This window comes from Chelmon rostratus, chromosome 14 (assembly GCF_017976325.1).
Source record: "Chelmon rostratus isolate fCheRos1 chromosome 14, fCheRos1.pri, whole genome shotgun sequence".
NCBI classification, from domain to species: Eukaryota; Metazoa; Chordata; class Actinopteri; order Chaetodontiformes; family Chaetodontidae; genus Chelmon; species Chelmon rostratus.
This window is the reverse complement of record NC_055671.1, coordinates 5,719,639-5,740,785: the sequence shown is the minus strand read 5'-3', so window position 1 is coordinate 5,740,785 and position 21,147 is coordinate 5,719,639. Positions and strand designations below refer to the sequence as shown.

General features: G+C 44.6%; 1 protein-coding gene across 1 annotated transcript in view; it reads left to right on the top strand.

Moving 5' to 3' along the window:
• The window catches only part of cxadr (CXADR Ig-like cell adhesion molecule), a 34,983-nt gene extending 26,557 nt beyond the window's left edge, over positions 1-8,426 (top strand). The window contains exons 3-7 of the mRNA XM_041951744.1: positions 775-979; positions 4,660-4,815; positions 4,940-5,062; positions 6,595-6,733; positions 7,859-8,426. Of these exons, the coding sequence (XP_041807678.1) occupies positions 775-979; positions 4,660-4,815; positions 4,940-5,062; positions 6,595-6,733; positions 7,859-8,141 (906 nt within the window). The 3' untranslated portion in view covers positions 8,142-8,426. The remainder of the gene's footprint in view (positions 1-774; positions 980-4,659; positions 4,816-4,939; positions 5,063-6,594; positions 6,734-7,858) is intronic.
• Positions 8,427-21,147: the final 12,721 nt, after the last annotated feature.

Here is a 21,147-nt window from a genome sequence, read left to right as displayed (position 1 = left end):
AAGCTCACTGACTCTGTTCCTCTTTGTTTTGCTCCTCTTTCAGTGCTCTGCCTCTGCTGATGGGTTCATTATTCTTCCTCTCCTCCTGCATGTTCAGTCTTTTCCTCTCTCCTCCTCTCTACCCAGGGGTATTGCTGTGCATATGCCTGGTGTTGATCGTGGCACAGAAAAGCCTGTTGATGACTGTCTCCATGGAAATGTGGAAGAATATGCCAGTGTCTATGAAAGAGAATGAGAACTCTTTTCATTGTTGTTTGCTTTCTTTTACCCTCCTCGTTCTTTTCCTTGTGTTTTTGTTTTTTTCCCTCCTCCATCTCCCCAGCTACTAGCTATGAAGTTTCTTGTTGGCTCCACCTGGTCTTTATTTCTAGGCATTTCCTTGCTGCTTTCAAAACCCAGACTGTGCGTATGTAGGGGGGATGGGGGTCGGGGCATAGGGAGGTGGTTGGACAGAATTGGGGGCTACTGCTCTTTGTTGACACAGCAGGTGTTGATTTGGCTCCACAGTGGTCGCTTTGTTTGTTCCACCTTCATTCTTGTTATGCACGGAAAGGGCAGAACAGCACAGGCTGCCAGGCTGAAGGGCATGGCGGAGATAAAAGAAAGGGTGCTTTCTCTCTACCATATATTTTGGTTGGTTCAGTGAGCACAGGCTTTACTTTCAGGAAGCACATGACTGTCATCTCAAGGCCTTTGTCCTTTCATTTTCATAAACATCATTCTCAGCAGGTTTAAGTTTTGAACTCAGAACTGTTTCCTGCACTGCACATCCAGGTGATCCTGTACTCAGGTGACAGGGCCTACGAGAACTACTATGAGCCCTTGAAGGGTCGAGTCCACTTCAACTCAGCTGACCCCAAGAACGGCGACGCCTCCATCAACCTGACGGGACTGAAGTCGTCGGACTCGGGCACCTACCAGTGTAAGGTGAAGAAGGCTCCTGGGATTCGCAGCAGGAAGATGCTGCTGATCGTCATGGGTGAGTGGAGCAAACCACCAAACACATGCTTTTTTCCCATTTCATTTTATTTTTCTTCTTCTCACAGGATGAATTCTCTCTCTACACAGAGGAAATACACTAAATCAAACACGCCCTTTGCCCTCCTTGCCTGTTTTGATGTAATCCCTTCTAAAATTGAGTGCACAACCTTCCTAGAGGCTGTAGAGCATTTCCCCCTTTTGTGGTACAATTCTGTGTTCACCCTAGATGCCCTGTGATTATGTCTGAAATGATAATCCTGATTTTTGTTTTACTAAATAATGCAGTGCGATTTATATTTTTAATATTACTCTTGAGCAAAATTATGTTTTGCTCCTTTTTTCAATCACAGCCACCATTTTTAAATCCTCTGAACACTTTAATGTTGTTGGTATTCAACTATTTTACAATGTTAGCTATTTTCCTAAAATACTGACTGTGAAAACTACTGAAAAGGTTACACATTATTCCTTTTGAAACCTTAATTAGCACCATAGATATTACAGGTAAAGATAATCAACCAAATAATCTGGAATATTACAAATTATTTTCAAAATGGCAAACCTCACAAATGGAGTGTATGCACTCAGCTGGCTTTTTATTGCACAGGGTGACACATCGGAGTTGTATAAATCAGATGATTCACTCCCTAGGCAAACACTCACTGACACACAGTGGCCTTGCTGATCGGTCAACTGACTAAATGATGTCGAAAGTGAATCGCCTCCCGAAACCCGCCTGGTATTTGCATATGGGAAAAACAACCCACATGCGCTGCATTAGCCTGTGTTGTGGGATAAGCTGTGTATTGTGCTCTTATCACAGCCCTGTTATCAGAATAGTTTCTCCACTCTAAAGATAGGGCAGGCTCGGAAAATGGCTGCTGTTTTTCGTGACACGATGTGTGTACAGAAGTCACTGCACCGCACCAACTAGCTCAACCAGACAGACATGAGCTATTGGAAAGCAAACAGGTTCCTCTGCAGCTATGTGGTGGAGCCACCAAGCAGTTCTCTAATAAAAGAGAGAAATGGCCACAGATAATGTGATCATTAATTGTGACTGCAGCTGACCCACGAGCCACTGACACGGCCCTCAGGGAGGCTATTTTACATAAAAATTGATCTGAACAGAAGCAACAAGGAAAAAATGAATCACCGCCTGGACATGGGCTGTGTAGGCTTCCCCCCTGTGACAGTCTCACATTCCTCCCCAGTGAGGGAGGTTAGCGGGCCTGCTGATTTGTTTTCATGCCTATTTTTAAATTTTTGGTGGATGCCATTGCTTAAGTTTATCATGTCATCGAAGCCGCTTGCTTAACCAGTGCTGTGTCAAATAGAAACTAACAGCATAGTCTGAGGTTGTACGTTCATTGTCATTGTTCTGTAGCAGTCTAACATGATGCACAAGGAAATGCCAGTAATAATGGCCATTCAGGTGTGTCAGAGTATCAGGAACTTCGTCTCCTCAGAAAGTATTTTTTGAAATGTGTGTTTATATATGATCTTATCAGGGTTACTGTTCCTATTTTGTATCACCTTTTGCCAGGATGTTCGTTAAACTGGGTTTTTGTAGTCCTTATTTTCATTGTTAATTGTTTTGATAATTGGATTTCATTTGTCAACCCTGCTGTGGATAAGAGCATTAGCTTAGTTACTAAAATTGCAACTGTCTTTAGCTGTATGTGTATGTGTGTGTGTGTGTGTGTGAGAGAGAGAGAGATGGCTCAAGGCTACAGAAGCTGACAGACTGCGAGCTATTGACCCCAGGGGTAGGGGTGTTCTTAGCAGAGAAACATTGACAAGGAGAGGCGAGGACATCTTGCCTGCTCTGCGTTTTACCTTCAGGTTGATCTTGTCACAAGGTGGATGGTCCCACGAAGAGGGGAGACGTGCACGCACGTGTGTGCACGAACATAAACATACTTCAATTTATATACTTGCCGTTGCTGTGGCTTGTCACAAACACTGCCATATGCAGGTACACACACATGGTGACACCTGCAGTGTACATGGTGTCCAGGTAGTGTACAGGAGGGAGCATCCCTTGTTGTGTATTCTCCTCTGGTAGCAGCAGGACATTGAAGTTAACAGGAGGGGAGTAGCCGCCTGCAGTTCAGCCCTGCATGTCAGCAACTCTCACAACTGTTTCTGACTAGACCCCACCTATCCTCTCAACAGCCAATCAGTTAGCTCTGCCTGCCTGAAGTCCAGACAGTCCCGATGGCATCCAGGATCTCGCTGCAAAGCTCAACAGCCAGTCTCCTTAATTCTGTGTGCCTGGTTTCTGTACCCACTAGTCGCTTATATTTCACTTCACCGATCAGCAATCAGTCGCCACTCTTGTGCTGTGCGCCTCCTGACCGCAGTGAATGCCACAATCTAGCAATCCCTTAGTACTTATCTCGTCCACAAGATAGCCTTGTGCAACTCGTAAATCTCTATTCATTGTTCGTTTAGCAGCGCCGTGTTGGCTGTTTCGCTCTGCCCTTTATCTCTCTGTGCTGCTCCTGCCTCTGTCACCTTCTTCTTTGACCTCATCTTTCAAACAAATAAATCTGCTCATCGGACAGCAGTCCTAATGCGAGGAGCTGTGCGTTACAGCCCTCGGACGCGTCGAGTTGACTTTCACCTTTTAAAAGGCGCGTTCAAAATGTCACAGCTCTCTGACATTTACTGTACGTTGTTTGAATGTGTGTGTAGGTGCAGCACACCAGCGGCAAAGAGCAGCCAGTGAGTTAGGAGCTGTACGGCCTTGGCCCCCATCACGATACCATCTGTCCATCAGCGCTCGCTTAATTTTTGCGCTCCCGCTCTCGGTCTTCCCCCCCTCTGCCCCAACCCCATGTGTGTTTATTAGATTAATAGGAGCACTCAGTACTGTCAGTCTACTATTAATCCTTACAGTTCTGCCTGCTAAGCTCCCCCCTCCCGCCTGACACCTGGTTCAGATCTGGAGAGCCCCACTCCAGGGTTTTGTTGTTACAGAACCCATTATTACCACATCATGATGTCAGCTTTCTGTCAGTGAACACAGAGCACAGATTTGGACTGTAGCCGGAGATTTTTTCTATCCAAACATTGCCCATCATAGTCTCTCTCTCTGTCTCTCTGTCTCTCTCTCTCTGTCTCTCTCTCTCTCTCTCCCTCTCTCCCTCCCTCCCTCCTCCTCCCCTGGCTGACTGTGTGTCTGGATTTCACTGGAGCTGGTCTGCCTTTAATTTGGAGCTCTGTTTGTTTTTGAAGCCCCCATCTCATCTCCTGCCAACACTCTGACTGACCAGGGAGTGTTTGCGCACATTCGCCTTTAAGACAGAAAGCTCTGCCTCTGTCACTAAGCCTGAACGCTGCTGCATGTGTGTTTGTGTGTCCAATGGCACATGGCTCTCTTCTTCCTTGTGATTATCCTGAGTGACAGCTCCTGTAATGACAGCAGCTGTATCAATTACTCTGATTACTGCTCTCATTACACTGATGACTGCTGCTCTGAGCAAGGGAGGAAATCAACTTGAGGATTACACAACACACAGACATACAACTTGCCCACAACATGAAAGATTGAAATATAACAGTGTGGTTGGCAGGAGGGCTGTGTTGTTCTGAGCTAATGCAGCCACCTGCTTGTGTCTACTATTTTTCACCTCTCTCAATCACTTTCCTCTGTTCCTTTTCTCTCTACAGTGAAGCCATCGAAGCCCAGGTGCTACACCGAAGGCCCCGCACAGGAAGGCAAAGACATTGTGCTGAGGTGCATGTCTAACGAGGGCACTAACCCTCTGCAATACAGCTGGGAGAAGACCAGTGACAACAAGCTGCTGCCCGCCTCGGCTGTGTTGGGTAATGGACCCTTCCACTAGCACCCCCGGACAAATAGAGAACAGTTTCCAAGTCCCGCACACGGGTCCCGTTTCTGTTTAACACTGTCATCTCTTCATTGATGTGTTCTCTGCCCTCACTGCAGATCCTGTGGCAGGCACCATTAACGTGAAGAACGCATCTGCCAGTGCATCTGGCACCTACCGCTGCACTTCCAGCAACCGAGTTGGCACTGAGGAGTGTATACTGCATCTGAACGTGACACCACGTGAGTACCCAACTAACTCGCTAACAAACCTGTATTTGGCCTGTTTCACATTGAGACCTGTTGCTCTGCTGTCTGACCGCCTTTTTAAAACTGCTGTCAAATGGTCAGCCAGCCGCTGGCTGGCAATTTGCTGCACTCAGAATTGTACTTTTGGAGTGCAAAGCTTGTCACTAGGGCTATACATGCACAATAAATAAAATATATATATTAACTATATTAACGGTGGCATAATCATGAGGTAATATTAAGACTTAGAGTCTGCAGCAAAGCTAGCAGCTCTGTGATAGTGTCCTTAGGCACTAGGCATAATGACAATGCTAACATGCTGAATTAGTAGATATAATTTATACCATGGTGGCTATCTTAGTTTTGCTTCCTCAAAACACAAACTACAGCTGAAGCTTGAGCGAAGGCATGGCTAAAAATGTATGTGCTGGCTTAATAACTATACCTAAATTGAGCCTAAACTAGTGCACTTTTTTTTCTGAATCAAAAAGTGTGCGTCTGAGATCCAGTAGGTTGTTGTACAAATTCACTTTTCAGTGCAAACACATAGTTTTCCTGTACCTCTACTGTTGGCCCATTTATCAGTGTACACAGCTGTAGTTCTCAACATTTCCTCACCAGCAAGTAGAAGATTAAGCTTCCTGCGATAAATACCTGCCAGTTTATCACAGTTAAACTGAATGAACTTCAGCAAGTACCAGTGTTGTAACACGGTCCTCTTCTCAGTGCTACCACCACCGAAAATAAAGTCCTACTGAAAATCCCATTGCATTTGGGAAGATGGTATACATTTGATTCAGGAGTGCTGCAGACAAGGTTAGAGGATTTAGGCAGTGCTAGCCTCTCAAGTAGAAGAAGCACACTATGTGACTGTTAAACTCCAGTGCTGCAGCATGCAGCAGCTGTAGCTGTGTGCTGGAGCATGATGCTGCCATCATACAGGAACATGGACACTTCACTGTTGTTTTTAGTAACTTTTCCTACGCCTGGCTTTCTTTGGTCTTGTTACACTATGTAGTTAGTGTGCTGCAGTACCGTAGATTGTGCCAGAGGTACTCATTTTTGTCCTGACTCTTACTCTTTTTTCATCGTGCTTTTCTTCTTTTTACTCATTCTTAAGGGCCGGATATACTCCAAAACTCTGTTGAGATTAGATTTGCATACTCATGTGTAAATGAAGTTTACATGGCACAGACCCCTGCAGCTACACACATGGAAGGTATAATTTGCACTTTAGTGGTAGGAGGATCTCCTGAGTGACGTGGATAATTACACTTTAGAACTGTTCAACTTTTTTAACCCTTATTTGCTGAGAAAAGGTGTTAGATGTTAAAAAATGGTTACTCACTTGTTATGAGTCATGAGCACCCAAAGCCATAGTCAAAGCACCACTTTGCCTGAGAAAATAATGCTGCACTATACTTTGAGGTCTTTCTTAGACGGAGACCCTTAGTTATGTTTAGGTCATTGCTACCCACATTGCATTTACCAAACCTTCCAACCCTTTTCTTGCTTATGTTGTCCAGCCCCCAACACTCCAGGCATCATCGCAGGAGCCATAATTGCTGTCCTCCTGATCCTCATCATTATTGCCATCATCCTCTTCTGCTGTTGCCGTGCCCGTCACAGGAAGAAGTATGAGAAGGAAATCTGCAATGAGATCAGGTACACTCAGGAAAACAATGATGATGATAATGAGACTTGGCTCACAGATACCCAAAGCTCCAATTTGATGGAAGAATAATTTGTAAAACTGTTTAGTCTTTGCTATGTAATGAGAAATGTGTCTCACGTTGTATAATACTGGATTAAATGTGAGCAGCATGTGATTATTATTCTCAGCTTCCCATGTAGCATGACCTGTGGTCATCTCAGACACACACACACACACAAATGCACACACAACAGCACGTCTCCAACCGCCTCCACAACCATGAAAATGGTTTTTCTCCATCAGCGTTTTTCTTTTTTTACCCCTCCTCAAATAAACAGCTGTGGTAATCAGTTTGAAAGCTTTGTTTGCTCTGTGGATCCTGTGTCATGTCTGCTGCTGGCTGCCCCCACCCCCCCCCACCCCCCTCCAGAGCCACCTTCCCTAACACCCCCTCCCTCGCCATCCAACTCGCCATCCGGCCCATGGGCTCTGCACAACCCCTGGGCTTACTATCACTCTGCTGCGGACTGAATCTGTCTAAGACCACAATGTGACACTGCTCACGCTGTAGGACAAAGAGGATTAGACCGCTGGTCCTGTCTTGTATACACAGACACACACATTCGCTGAAGCACCACAGCATGAAGCTATGGACTAAACAAGCTCTGGCCCCTCAGGCTCAGTTTGATTGAGCATTTAACTGGATTATTGCTGCTTATTAGTTGTTAATGTGGTGGCAGAGGGAGTAGAGGGCATAGCTGTATTTGGTTGCTCAGCTCAACCTCTATAGGCCGTTACACAGTGAGTGTGGCTGAGCAGACACTGCCCCGACCAATCAAACGGGCCAACTCCAATTATTTGTCCCTCTTTATTGAGTCAAATCATGCCTCGCTCTTGAAATGACTCATGCAGACTCCTTGCGTATTCATTGTTTTCCTCCCTGTGGGCAGCAAGTGCCAGACATTGCAGACTTTTATATACCTGTGTATCATCAAACTTCATTATGGGTTATAGCACCTGAGAAAATCACTTTCCGTATCCAATTTCTCTGGCTTGACATTCAGATAAGATGATGAAAGAAAGTTTACAGTCTTGTCTTATTGGCTGAATGTGCTGCTGTCTCTGTTTCCTCTCAGAGAGGACGTGCCCCCTCCTAAGAGTCGTGTTTCAACGGCACGCAGCTTCACCGTGGGCAGCCAGCGTTCATCCCTGGGCTCCATGTCGCCTTCCAACCTGCACGAGTACGCCCTGAAGCCCCAGTACGACAAGATTCCGTCATCAGAGGAGTATGAGAGGCCTCCGAGCCAGGCCCCTCTACCCCCGCCCAACGCTGGCAAGATGGCCGGCCCCAACCTCAGCCGCATGGGGGCCATCCCCGTCATGATCCCTGCCCAGAACAGGGACGGCTCAATTGTCTAGCCTGTCCTTTTCTTGAGAAGGGACCATGCAACGAGGGGAGGGAATGGAGGGAGGGAGTAGGACACAAGCCAATGAAGAAGGAGCAAGAGCTGAGATGGGCTGACTCGCTTGACTTTTAGCTCTTCATTATTTACAAGTGGGAGTTTACTCCTGTTATGAAGACCTGGCTCTGCTGTGGTGCTGAGAAGAGAAATTGAGTCGCGCAGGAATCACAACAGAGCACATTAACTTTTTATCAAATTAACATACAAAAAAAAAAAAACAATAAACTTTTATGAATTTTACTTTCTGGACTTTCTCACTGAAAATGGCAGAATGGTCAATATACAAATTATATTGTACATAAGTGAATGCATGTTTGTTTGTTTTTTTATCTAGATGGCCCTTGCTGTATGTTCAAAACAGATCCAGGCCCCTAACTGGCCAGCTGTACAGCTGTATGCATGCATGTATGTATAGAATTGCAGCTGTATGTGTGCGTGCATTTAAGTGTATGTATGTATGTGAATGGGAGTTTGGGAAATGTATAGCTCATTTATCTTCTTTTAATGCGTACATAAGAGTATGATCATTTTTTCAGGCAATCCGGTCTCTATTAGTTCCTGACAAATTTCTAACTCGATAAATTTATAGTAAAACTAGATGTTCTGGCCTTTTGGAAAAACTGAAAGACAGACTTAGTAGAAGAAAATCCACAGATTTGAATTAATCCTTTGACCGAGTTGAAAAATGCCTATTTAGGTCAGCCGTTTTCTGTTGAACCGTTTGCTGTTTGAATTGCCCAGTCTGGGTTTGGGTGGGGGGCTGAAGAGGTCAGGATTGGCTGGTGATGAGGGGGAGGTTCGGGCCTCCACATCTTGTGATTGGGTGGATTACTGCTTCTTGACCAAGCTTAAAAAACAATAAAAGACCCCCGTCCCTCCTCGGGAGATCTTAGAGGAGGTGGTGTACAGGGAAGTAAGGAGGGCAGCTGGACAGCAAGGTTCACTGAGCAGTCAGCTTTGATTGTGTTTGACTGTCGACAGGCCCCTAACCCCTGTGACCACCAGAAAATGTTGGCCTTCCCAAACACACACACACACACACACACACACACACACACACACACACACACACACACACACACAGAACATTAGCAGGACAAGAGCACAGAGTCTTAATCATCATCTGTAGTATCAGTCCACCCTCTCAGATGTTCACCATGTGTAATCCTCCTTAATTGCATGACATGGAGCCAATATCTTGATTAATCTTCTCTCTGTGGTCAATAAGAAACCTTGCATGGCTTCTGTAGCATTGATTAGACTTTTTAATGAAGGATGTAAAGCCTGCGTACATGGAAAAAGTGCCCACGAAGAGGAAGAAATGTGAAAAGCCTTAGAATGCTGAATTGGGAGTGCTGCTCCCAATCCCCTTTTGCAATCTCTCAGTGCTGGATAGCGTGAAGTGTTTGTTCAGTCAGTCAGTGTAAGTTGCCATAGGCCAGTCGGTGCAGTTTGTGGGTTATTCTACTCTTCAACCATTCCCATTCTCCCATTGTTTGCCAAAATGTTTGGAAGCCTGACATCTCATCGTGTCTGCTACTTAAAAAAAAGAGAGCATGAATACTTAGTGTGGGCAAACTCTTTCTTTTTGCTCCAACGCCTTATTCTATTCCTTATTTTAGCCTTATACATCTCCCCTCAGTTCACCTCTGCACAGCCCTCACAGCTGGATTCTGAGAACTTCTATTGTGCCTTGTTGCCCCAGTTGAGTTGTGTCATGGCACATCCGCCCAATGTGCGCTGTGCTATGTTTATAGCATCATCCCGAGTGGCCATCATCGCCCACAGCCACTAGAACAATTTAATAATCAGCACAGAGTGAGCCTATTGATTTTGTTGTGTTGCCTCAATCAGGTCAGGTCTAGGATTTCCCACACCCACTCACCTCATTGAAACTCCACCATAGTTCAACAAAACCTTGATCACTGTCTTAAAGCTTTGATTTTGTATTCCGAAACATGACTTCCTGTTGTGTTTTTTTAAACTTTATTTAAGAGTAAGTAAATTGATGTGTTTTTTTTTTATAACAAATGGTTATGGCTGTATGTATAAATATCCTGTCGAAGTAACCCTATCTAATCACAACACAGTGGAATGATATAAAGACGACGTTGTGTACATGTGATGCTCTGCCGTGCTGTGCTTGGCAAATCTATATCTAAAACAGAAGAGGAGGGGCGGTGTGGGTCTTGTCAGTACAGTTTAAATGCTCCCCTGGTATGACTGGAAATATCTGACATGGTGTGAGTGTGTGTACTGTAACTTTTGTGTGTGAATGGTAGGATCTAAGGGGAGGTGACAGTTGTAGAAACATCTTGGCCCGTGGACTTCTTGGCAGACTTGATGTCGCACCTATTTTCTAACAACAAGGAAAGCGAGACCTGGGCCCACCTAGACAAAGAAATTACTTCTGTCAGTTCCTTTTAAACACTATTCTGTGTGTGTGTGATGGGAGCTCGCTGTCAAGATGGGCCCCTGTAGAATTCTAGTTAGACTTTCACCTGCTGACAAACTGTACAGAGCTCTTAGAGAGAGAGTCCTGTTACTGTCCCTCTATGCGCTCAGAACATTAATGACAACTACTACTAACAATATTAACTGTAGCTTTGAAATTGGCGTACTAATATTGTATGAAGGTCTCCTTTGAGGTTTGCACACTGTGTGAAAACCAGTTTTTCTTTTTGTGTGTATTTTTTGTGCTGTATTTTTGAATAATAAAAGTCCATGAAATAAAAATAAAAAGCCAGCCATGTTTGTTTATTGTTTGTTTACAGAGACGGTAGCAGCTGTTGACTTGGACGTGAATAAAAACTCAATTTCTCTCCTCTCCAGTGGGGCGTGCTCTCCGGGGACTCGGCCTCCTGCAGCTTTTTGACTGTGATTAATTTTAATCAGCCAGTGAATTCCACCCCTAACACCAGGTGAGGTGACTTTCTAACCGCTTAATGACTGTAATTAATCAATGAAGCGGGCAGGCACACTCACCGCCTGCTGTCTTCAATGCTCGCCATTCGGCTCCAGTATAAACATGCAAAGGTTTGTGACCTGACTCGCCTTCCAGTACTGTAAAGCGATCATTCTCATTCCCTTGCTACGCTGTATTGCACACTGTACTGTCCATTGCATTGTGGCCATTTCACCAGTTACTGAGGTTTTTTTTTCTTTCTTTTTTTTTCATTACAGCCAATTTCCCCCTTAGTTACTGTGGTGGGTAATTACTCTCATTGCAAGCCAGCACTAATCAAAGTTGTGCAAAATTAGCTTTCTAATTAAGTATGCTGAATGATGTGAAATGCCTCGTTAATGACTGAGCGACATGCATATATCGGTGGTCCATCTTTCTATTCTGACTACCGTCACCGCCGCACACCCTTTATTCACTTAACATGCTGGTGATTTTGACATGTGGCCAGATCAATAACTGATTATTAGCCAATAGCTCTACTGTGTGCAGCCTGTTGACAGGTAGTCAATAAAAAGACTAAAGCACTTAGTAGCAGCGCTAAGCGGACGTCCATTGCTATAATTGGATGTCAGTAATAGATAGGGCCCCAGAGCATTGATCTGTGGCTAGTTGAAGTCACTCATGGCTCCTAATGGCTCCCTAGCAGCTCTGCACATCGGGGGCTCTCTCACGCGCCGGGTTTGTTCAGCTACATTGGCACCTGCACAATCACAGCCGTGCTACAAATGGATACGGCGGGGCATAATGGCACTTTTATGGCTGTGCATTCAAAACATGCATTAAAAGGACATCAGTGATATGTGGTACTGCACGTGTGCAGATTAGATTTATGAACTAAACGCTGTTCTCTCATTGAATTAATGTACAATGAGTCATACATCATCCCTTAGTGTCTTCCAGCCTAATATCCATTTGTGACATTTTTTTTTACCCCATGTCCTCTTTCACATAGCTGAAGGGAGAGAGTGGAGTTGTGCTAAGCACCTGGGGATTTGTGCCTGCCTCCCACTTCCCCGGCTCCCTCCCTCCTGCCTGGGTGAGGTATTAATTGTTTGCACAGATCAAGGAGGCTGGTATGGCAAAAAAAAGCTCATTGGTTCTCCAGGAGGGTTTCCTTGGCAACCTTATCTGGTTGTACACAGTCTAAGCCGGCTGCTAGGGGAATGATTTATCTTGTAAAGTGTGATTCGCTCCCTGCTAACAAAAGAGGCCTCTAAAAGCATGGGTCTCCTCCAGCGTGACGTGCGCTGTCACAGACGCTAAGCTTGCTGCCGTTTTTAGAAACCTCAGTCAGGTTGGGAGAAGGTTGCAGGGGAATTCTGGGTACGATGGAGGAATATGCATATGCATGAAGAGCGAGCTCCATCAGCTCCATTGGCACAGCAGTACATTAACATTTTGGCTCGGCGCTCTTAGCACTTTGGATGTAAAATGACACAGATTAGGATGTGAATGTAAGCTTTTACAACCGCATCAGATGAATGGCTGAGGAGCTGCAGCCATTTTTGGACATGGTCCCTCTTGTTTCTGGTTGTAGTAGCATTAAGATGGACACAGATTATATTTAAGTGCACAATCAGGATTCTGCTGTGCAGAGGTACTCACAGAAGGCTTAAAAAAGGACCCTGAAGTCCAACATTTGGGTGTTTTCACCTCTTTTCAATTCAGCGTCCTTTCATACTTTAATGATCTTAATATTAATATCACACAGGGGAGGGTAAGCAAGTAACGGTAGTTATTTTAACAACGCAACCGGTCCGTCTGAGACTACTCTTAAATTAAAGCTGACAGTCTGCACTTTAAATGCACAGTCATTGTGTCATGTCAAATGAAAAGGAATCGGAAAAGGAAGCAAAACATCAATGTGTCACCATGCAAACACTCACTGCACTCAACCGTATGTCGCCTTGAACAACCTGCATGTTGTGGCTGAGGACGGTGGAGGATGTTCTGTGGAGAGGGAGTTGAGCCCAAACTTGAGCCAATCATCCCACTCTGTCTGCTACGCCTGCAGACAGCCTAGATTTCTCATGAGGCTTAACCAGCTGCTGCGCACTCATTTGTCAGTCTTCCTCATCTCCCAGTCTGGGAGGCGGAGAGCTCTGGTACACCATCCAACAGCCGTCCGATACGGAGTCATCCGTTAAGGGCCGACCTCTGCGCCCATTTGGGTGCTTATTTCGACCCCACGCTGCTCACATTTCGATGACTAATATGTGACTTTTGATGGATGACCTTCCCCTCCGTGCTCTAGGGAGGAGCGGGGAGCAGCAGCGGATTGCATGCTGAGATTATACTCAGTTCAAGAACATCATGTTCATGTTTCATTATTTCAAGTTCCCCTTTCTCTCGGGGGACTTTGCCTGGTGAGCTTCATGGATCAGTGAGGTGATGCTCGTCAGCAGCTGTGACATCTTACTCACTGGCGGGAACATCGCGTGGGGTGGGAGCGAAGGCAGAGCGACACTTAGCCCCTCACCACAGGAGACACCCCGCGTGTGGGGGAATTAACGTCCGCAGAGTTACTCCTCGACCCGCTTCCGTGCGGCACTGGAGGAGAAAAGAGAGGAGACAATGCAACAAGGTTCAGATCCAGCCACGTGTGCTCAATTTTTTTTAATTTCCTCTCTCCCAGTGTACCGTAGCATCACACACACTTCCTCTGATCTTACGTCCCAGCATTGTGTGTCCCAACAAGCAAGATATCTCTTATCTCCCTCGAGTCTAGCTGAGAGATTGGAACCAGGGGAACACTGCGCCTTAAACCCCGCAGACCAAGATGGAGGTTACACAGTGCAGCTCAGCTCAGTCGTTTTCAATGTGATTTGTACTTTTAATCTGCACCTCGGCTGGATTCTGTTATAGGTGATCAACCTCCAATGCCATGTCATCAGGAGGGCACAATGAAGGCCGGCGATAAAATGTAGCCTTAGCAACGGAATGGGGTTCAGTTTCCCTTTTTCCTCCATCTGATGATTGGGGTCATCTCTATTATTGCCACTGTGATGTTAGTGATATATCGTATGTGTGTCCGCCCATGTATGTGTTCATATTAGTGGCAGTTGTGTGTATCCGTGTGCAGTAGCATCATCCTGAGTGGCCACGGCGAGGGCAAAGGTCAGGGTGGTGATTTAACAGGATGGGGCAATCCTTTTTCCCTCTGCACAAGCAGAGCAAGCAACCCCCCCACCTCAGGCTATTTCCAGCCAAGCAATTAAACAACGTCTTTTCTCTATGCTGGACACGTACTACAGGCCACCTTCACAGACTGAAACATCCCCTACATGCAGCACTCCAGCTGTCACAGGTGCTAAATGAGACTGGGGCTCTGGATGGGGTTTGCACGGGGCAGAACTGATGGGACTGCTTGCATCAAAACTATTCATACATTCGATGCAAATTTGCTACAGTTGCAGCACTTGTTCAGTAAAAGGTTTGAACGGGTTGGCACCAGCTCATTCTTCAGAAAAGAATAATGGATGCGACATCATGCAGCGATGATGATCTTGTCCTCCTTCTCACAAGAAGAAGACGAGAATTTGGGTGCATCTGATGTGTGCTGGGAGAGCGAGAGGAGCTCCACGCCCACGTGACAGGCACACACAGGGAGGGGGGAGCACAGGAGACACAAGGAATGACTGGTAATAACTTGTGTCCTTTGTCGTATAATACAGAGTGATGCAGGAAACACAAACTACCACCAGGTCTGCCGTTGTCATTGGGGGCTGTGACATGACGTCTGTTCTGCACAATGATTGGTCGATGCCTTTGTGCACAGTGCAAGAGACTGTGTACAAGATGTGTGCTGATATCTCAGAAATAATTTACGCCATTCCTATTGAATCGTGCAACACTATCAAACAGTACAGTCATTAGCTATAAAGCGGTTGAATGCTAACATTAGTTGGAGCTAATTTGTTATCAAATCTGTTATTTTACTGCAGTGAAATGATAACGGTTTGTCAGATTCCCTACATTTATACGACTTGCTACCTGCAACTACGAGCATGTATGACAATATCCTTTCAGTAACAGCATTGTTAACTGAGACCGGACTTCTCAGGAGGGAAGGAGAAAAGGGGACTTTTGTAAATCGCTCTCTTTTTCTCACCATACATACAGCTAGGTGATAGGAATAATGGCCTTTGAGTTATAGGCCTGAATTTGAGAGGTGCCTCCCACCTATCTGACCCTGGAGTCACTCAGCAGTTACCATCACCAACCTATAATAGGTTGTTTGCATATGACGTCACGCCAAAAAACAAACGACACTTGGTTTTTAGAGTAGAATGACATCTGCATCATCAGGTAGTTTGTCATATCTGCTGCCTCATCTGCAGTCAAATGTTTCAGCTCAGCGGAAAAATCACTTCTCTTCATAACGTGAGGGTCACACCCAACATATGTTCTGATTTTCTGTTTATACCTTTGTCTCGTAATTTCATCTAAACTAGAGCTTCATTAAGAACTTTCCTCCATCTCGTCCGTGCGGTTTTCCCTTCCTGCCCTCCATCTGAATTTAAACATCACGTGAATGCAAACAACCTATTGCAGGTGATTTACTCATTGGAGCATGTTAATCTCTGTTAGGTGAGCAGTCTGAGCCAGGAGTCACTTGGCAGTTAAAGGCAGTTGGCGGATTCTTATCTAATGTGACACACACACTCACACACAGATAGTGAGCAAGTCATTAACCTAATTTTAGGGATCCTCACAGATTTATTATTATTATTATTTATTCTTGTGTCCACACAGGTATAGCAGAAGCCTCTCTCTCTCTCTCTCTGTCATCTATGCATCCAACATGTGGTCCTTGTGGTGTGTCCAGGTAGTCACAAACCTACACACATTGGTCATCCCAAAAAATGGATTTCATTGGACAGACGTCGTGGACTAAAAACCTGTGTGAACCTCAGAGACATGAAACATTGAATGTGGGGTTTAGGATACTGACAGAATTCGCGCGACACGTGAAGCCAATACTTCATCAGTGGGGTGACAGCAGCCTCGCAGTCAGTGTTCATGCGGGCTACAACCGTCCAACAGCAGAGGCGCTCTATGTTGTTTCTCAGGCGTTTGCTCCACGCGCGGAATCTGATTGGGCGGTCCGTTTAAACAGTCATTCTCCGCGCGCGCCAGGTGCCTCGCTGCTTAATTAAAATGTCTGTAACTGCGCCACTGTGAATATACGCAAATCCCTCTGCTAACACTTAGCTTATGTCACTTCAGGACGGCTTTGTGGGTGAATTAACCATGTTTGCTACTCCACTGTCCCTGCCAGGTGTGCTGCGTTCTCAGCCGCGGGCCACAAACGCACCTTTTCCATGCTGTGGGGGCCCGGGACCACCTCTGTCAGCCATTACTCTTCTTATACCTCACGTCAACAAGGTAAAGCTTTGCTGCTCGTGCTAACATTATGAAGCAATGTCTCGGCCGTGTTTTGCCTGTGCTTGTGTGCTGCGGCCCTGTGGGTTTTATCACCGTCTCTCAGGCTGGCGGGCGGTGTCTAATTGCTGCCTGCTAGCCTCTGGTGCTCTGCTATCTGTTGCCAGTATGTTGGACTGGGATCAGTTGTGAATTAAGTTCTTGTTGCTCTAGTGGCTGAGCTCTTTTCTTTTTGTTGTTGTTTGGCAGGCGCATCCTGATGGTGAATGCTGCTGATAAATGTAGTAGTCATATACATATACTGTTGATGATAATGAACATGATTGATCGTAATTAGTTTTGTGGCTTTCCAACAGTTGCTTCTATTTTAAAGGTTCCTCCTGACCCCACTGCCAATTTGAATGCTGCTAGAATGGAAATATATCTGTTTGCATTATGCATATAAACACATTCACTGGTGGACTTGGGGGGCCCCAGGTTTGGAGAAAAATGCTGCAGAAGTGCCCTCTTGGGTAAATAATGCCCTCCAGGGTGCCCTTACAGTGGAGAAAATGTGATGAAGTGACCTCTAAGGTGTCCTTAAAATAGAGAAAACATGATGCTGCAGTAGTTGGCCTCTACATGCCTCTAACTGGTCACATGGAGGTGCAGTAGATAGATAGAACCTCATAAATCACTTTACCACCAAGATTTACCCAATATCTGCCTGTGCATAAGAAATTTTCCACCTCAAAGTCTGGGACTCTGTCAGCTGTTGTTTTATCCTCCTTACTTACTTATTCATTATTATGGGATATAATTATTTGTGTTTAAACAGCTGCTGTTGAGCTTCTGTTCTATGCTTTAAGCTGCCGCTGTCGTTGCCAGACTCATATCCACCTGCTGATGGTCACCTGCTACAATATTTGATAGGAAGACGTTGGCGCTGATGCATGTTTTTATTAGAGCTGAAATGATTTGTCAGTTAATTGATTAGTAGATCACAAAACATTAATTTGCATCTATTTTGATTTAGTTTATTAATCAGTTATTTTTAAACAAAATGCCAAACACACTCTGGTTCCTGCTTTTCAGATGTGAATGTTTGCTGCTTTTCTCATTTTACATCATGGCAAATATATATTATATATTTGTTTAAATATTTTGAGGTTTTGGATTGTTGATCAAACAAAACAAGACATTGGAAGATATTACCTTTGGCTCAAGCTAGGGCTGGAACAAACTATTTTCATTATAGCTACAATTTTTTGGTCTATAAAATATCAGAAAAGGATAAATTCACATCGCAAGTTCCAAAATCCCAAGGTAAAGTCATCATATTCCTTGTTTTGTCCGACCAAATTAAGCCAAAAATATTCAGTCTACAGTAATAGAAAATGGAGAAAAGAAGCAAGTCCTCACGATTGAGAAGCAGAAATAATAGATGTTTTGGAGTTGTTTCAGCTGTTGTTGTATCCCTCAATCTAATTTTAATATGCTTAGCAGTTGATTATCAGCTTCTTACACTGCTGCTATATATTATTGTGTTAATGTCATTTATTTGTAGGGGACCATGGAAAATATTAAATATTCCCATTTGAAGTATTGTACTAGTATTATCTTAAAGCTAATTGTCATCAGTTTAAACATCACATGGATTGCAGGGTTTAGGCGTATCCATCCTCATCTCATTGTGTAGATAGTGTGTTCTTCTCGTGGTCTGAGATGCTGGCGGGGGAACGGCCACTTCTTGGCTTGTTCCCCTGTCTGACACGTAGCTTTCACACAATGGCTGGCGTTGTGCTCTATATCAGTTTGGGGAACATCATTACCATCACTCCCCACTCTCTGCCTGGTGTGGTGTTTTATGCCAGTGGGAAATGAGAAGGTCGGAGATTAGACACCAAACATCAACTCTATACATACTCTGCATTCACATCATAGTGTGTTCCACGTGAGCTGGCTGACTGAAATGTTCTGTTCTGTGCAGGAAAAAAACAGGAGTGCAATAATTAAAGTTCATCTGTCTGCACTAATGGAGCTGAGTCTCAGGACTAATGAGGCCCTGCTGCACTGGGTGTGTGCGAAGGGCGTCCTAAACCGTCCTGCTTAAAATTAAACCTGCATGGTCAGATAACATTTGGGTCAGCGTGATGAACCTTGACTATCTTGTTTGAGAAAAAAGAATACATAGCAAATAGGAGTCGTAAAATGAAGCTTGTTTGAAGGACTCCGGAGTGAAAAGGCTATAAACGACATCCCCCTGCTTTCTCCTGTCACTTTCTAGTTGTGTGTTTGTCTTTGAAGGTCATGTCTGTGTGAAAACACGGCTGTTTTCATTCCTGCCTACAAAAAGGCAGCGCTCAAGTGTTTCTCTGTATTGGCTTGAAAGCATGTTGACACACAGCTTCTGCACAGCACGTCGTGACATCTTCAGATTAGCTTTCCATCAGTGCGGCAAGTTATCATTCACCGGGCCTGTGTCTGCAGACATCCCATCAGCTACCTCACACATCAAACAACACATGTACAGTACGAACAGGGATGTGGGAGGATCAAAAGAATGCATTAAAGTCAGGAAAACAAATCTCTATTTTGAAAAGGGCGTACAGCTCCAGCTGGCTCGAACCTGGTGTCAGAATATGTTTACATAGCGGTTAAAGCAAATAGGATATCTAATGCCTCGTCTTTAGCTTAGGAAAAATGTACACATAGCTCGAACAGAGCAGCCAGACCAGCACATTTCTGACCACTGTGAGCAGTGAGTGTGGAAGATTATTGAATGCATATGTCTGAAGCATTATGCTAATATCCCTGGGTTCAGCGGAGGGCTGGATCTGCTGTGCACTAATACAGCGTTTCTTGCTTGAGACCAGCTCTTGCTCTTTTGATCTCATCCTTTCCAGAATTTAACATTAGCAGCCCCCCCCCCCCCCCGACTCAGATAAACGATTCTGCTAAAGATGAATGAATGTACTCTGTTTGAGGGGCCTGAGCATCAGTTTAATCCCAGTGGAGGCACAGCGGTACTGGTAGGCTTGTGTTTATAGGTTTATAGGCTTTTTCTCAGGAGAGTGGAAACACCAGGGAAATGTTCCCACTGCGATGGGATGCCTTCCCATTTCTAAACAGGAAAGTATTTTTAGTAGTGCCTGTGCGCGTTTGTTTGGATGTGATTAGAATTGTTGTCAGCGGGGAGAAAAGACTGTGAGCATTCCTGTGTAATTACTTTTTTTGTTTCCTAGTGAAAAAGGGTGGTCTATTAGCCAGAGCTGGAGCATGGTAATGCATATGTTTAAGGTGATGGAAGACATATACAGCAGGATTAGGAAGGGATAGTGAATCTCTGTAGGTATATCCCAGGTAGTTGTTCCTCCTCTGGTATATGAGCCTTCACATTTTGCAGAACCCAGAGGCTTTTCATTTTACAGACAGGTTTTGTTTACAATAGCACTGAGGCGTCAGATGTTCTTGTTTGCCGACATCATGTGAGGCAGAGAGGTGTGGCACCAGCGATGAGACAGATGACTCTCGGTATTGGGTTGAATTCCAGGCTTCAGGGTTCACACAGCTGACGAGCGAGCATCGTGAATTTGCTTCGTAGCCGAGCTCAGAAACGAGAACAAGATTCTCAAGGAGTGTCTAGTATGCCGTGTTGCTCTTCCTGTTTTACAGCATGATGACGGTGTTCATTTCAGTCCAGGCAAATACCAAGCATGTGCTGCTGGTCAGAGGAAGTCAACCTGCCAAACAGGTTCTCCTCTCTCAGCTCAGATGAGATGACAGGGCCACTGTGCACCACCTGCCGAGCTGCATCCATCCACTGAAACTCTTTGTTGCTTCCTGCGGCTCACCTTACACCGTAGGAGTGAGCACTGATGCCACCTGGTGTTCAAAAAGCTAGTTACATGACTGGAGGTCTCAAAGTAAGTGAGGTCATAAATGAGGTTTTTCACAGTGAACTGTTCCAGTTTTAATCAGGTCATATTTAACAGCATTATGGCAGCAAAATATCAGCTGATTCCCCTCAAGCCATTAAAGAAGGATTGTCTTTCAAAACACTGAACTCAAATGTTGTTTTTAGTGTAACAGAAAAACACTACAAGGCTGGAAATTAATCCTGAATACCTACAGAAAACTGTTCTAAAGATATAGTAGAGCTGAAATGATTCAATCAACAGAAAATCTATCTGCAATCTGATAAAAGTAAACATTTTTTCTGACAAATGTTTGACCAAACAGTACATTTTTATTTATGTCACTAATAATAAGTAGTAGTAACTAGTAGAAATAATTAAAAAAACAGTAACTAATAAAACTTTGTAATCAAACAAAAGACATCCCAAATGGTCTCTTGAAGCAACCCAAAAGCTGTCTGAACCATAAAACTAAATGAGAATCTAGATCAATGGCTTCATGAGGCTAATATTCCTACAGTGTCACTTACACTGGCAACCAGAACGGAGAACAGCTCGTTTTCTGTAGCAAAGATTTGAATTCACATAATTTTGCAATTTATATCTAATTGCAGAAGGTTCCACTAAGGGATTAATTGATTAATTAAGATAATTGGTGGTTTAAATTAATTGATTAGTTTACCAAGTTAATTGAGGGTCTTTAGTTGGGAAAGATT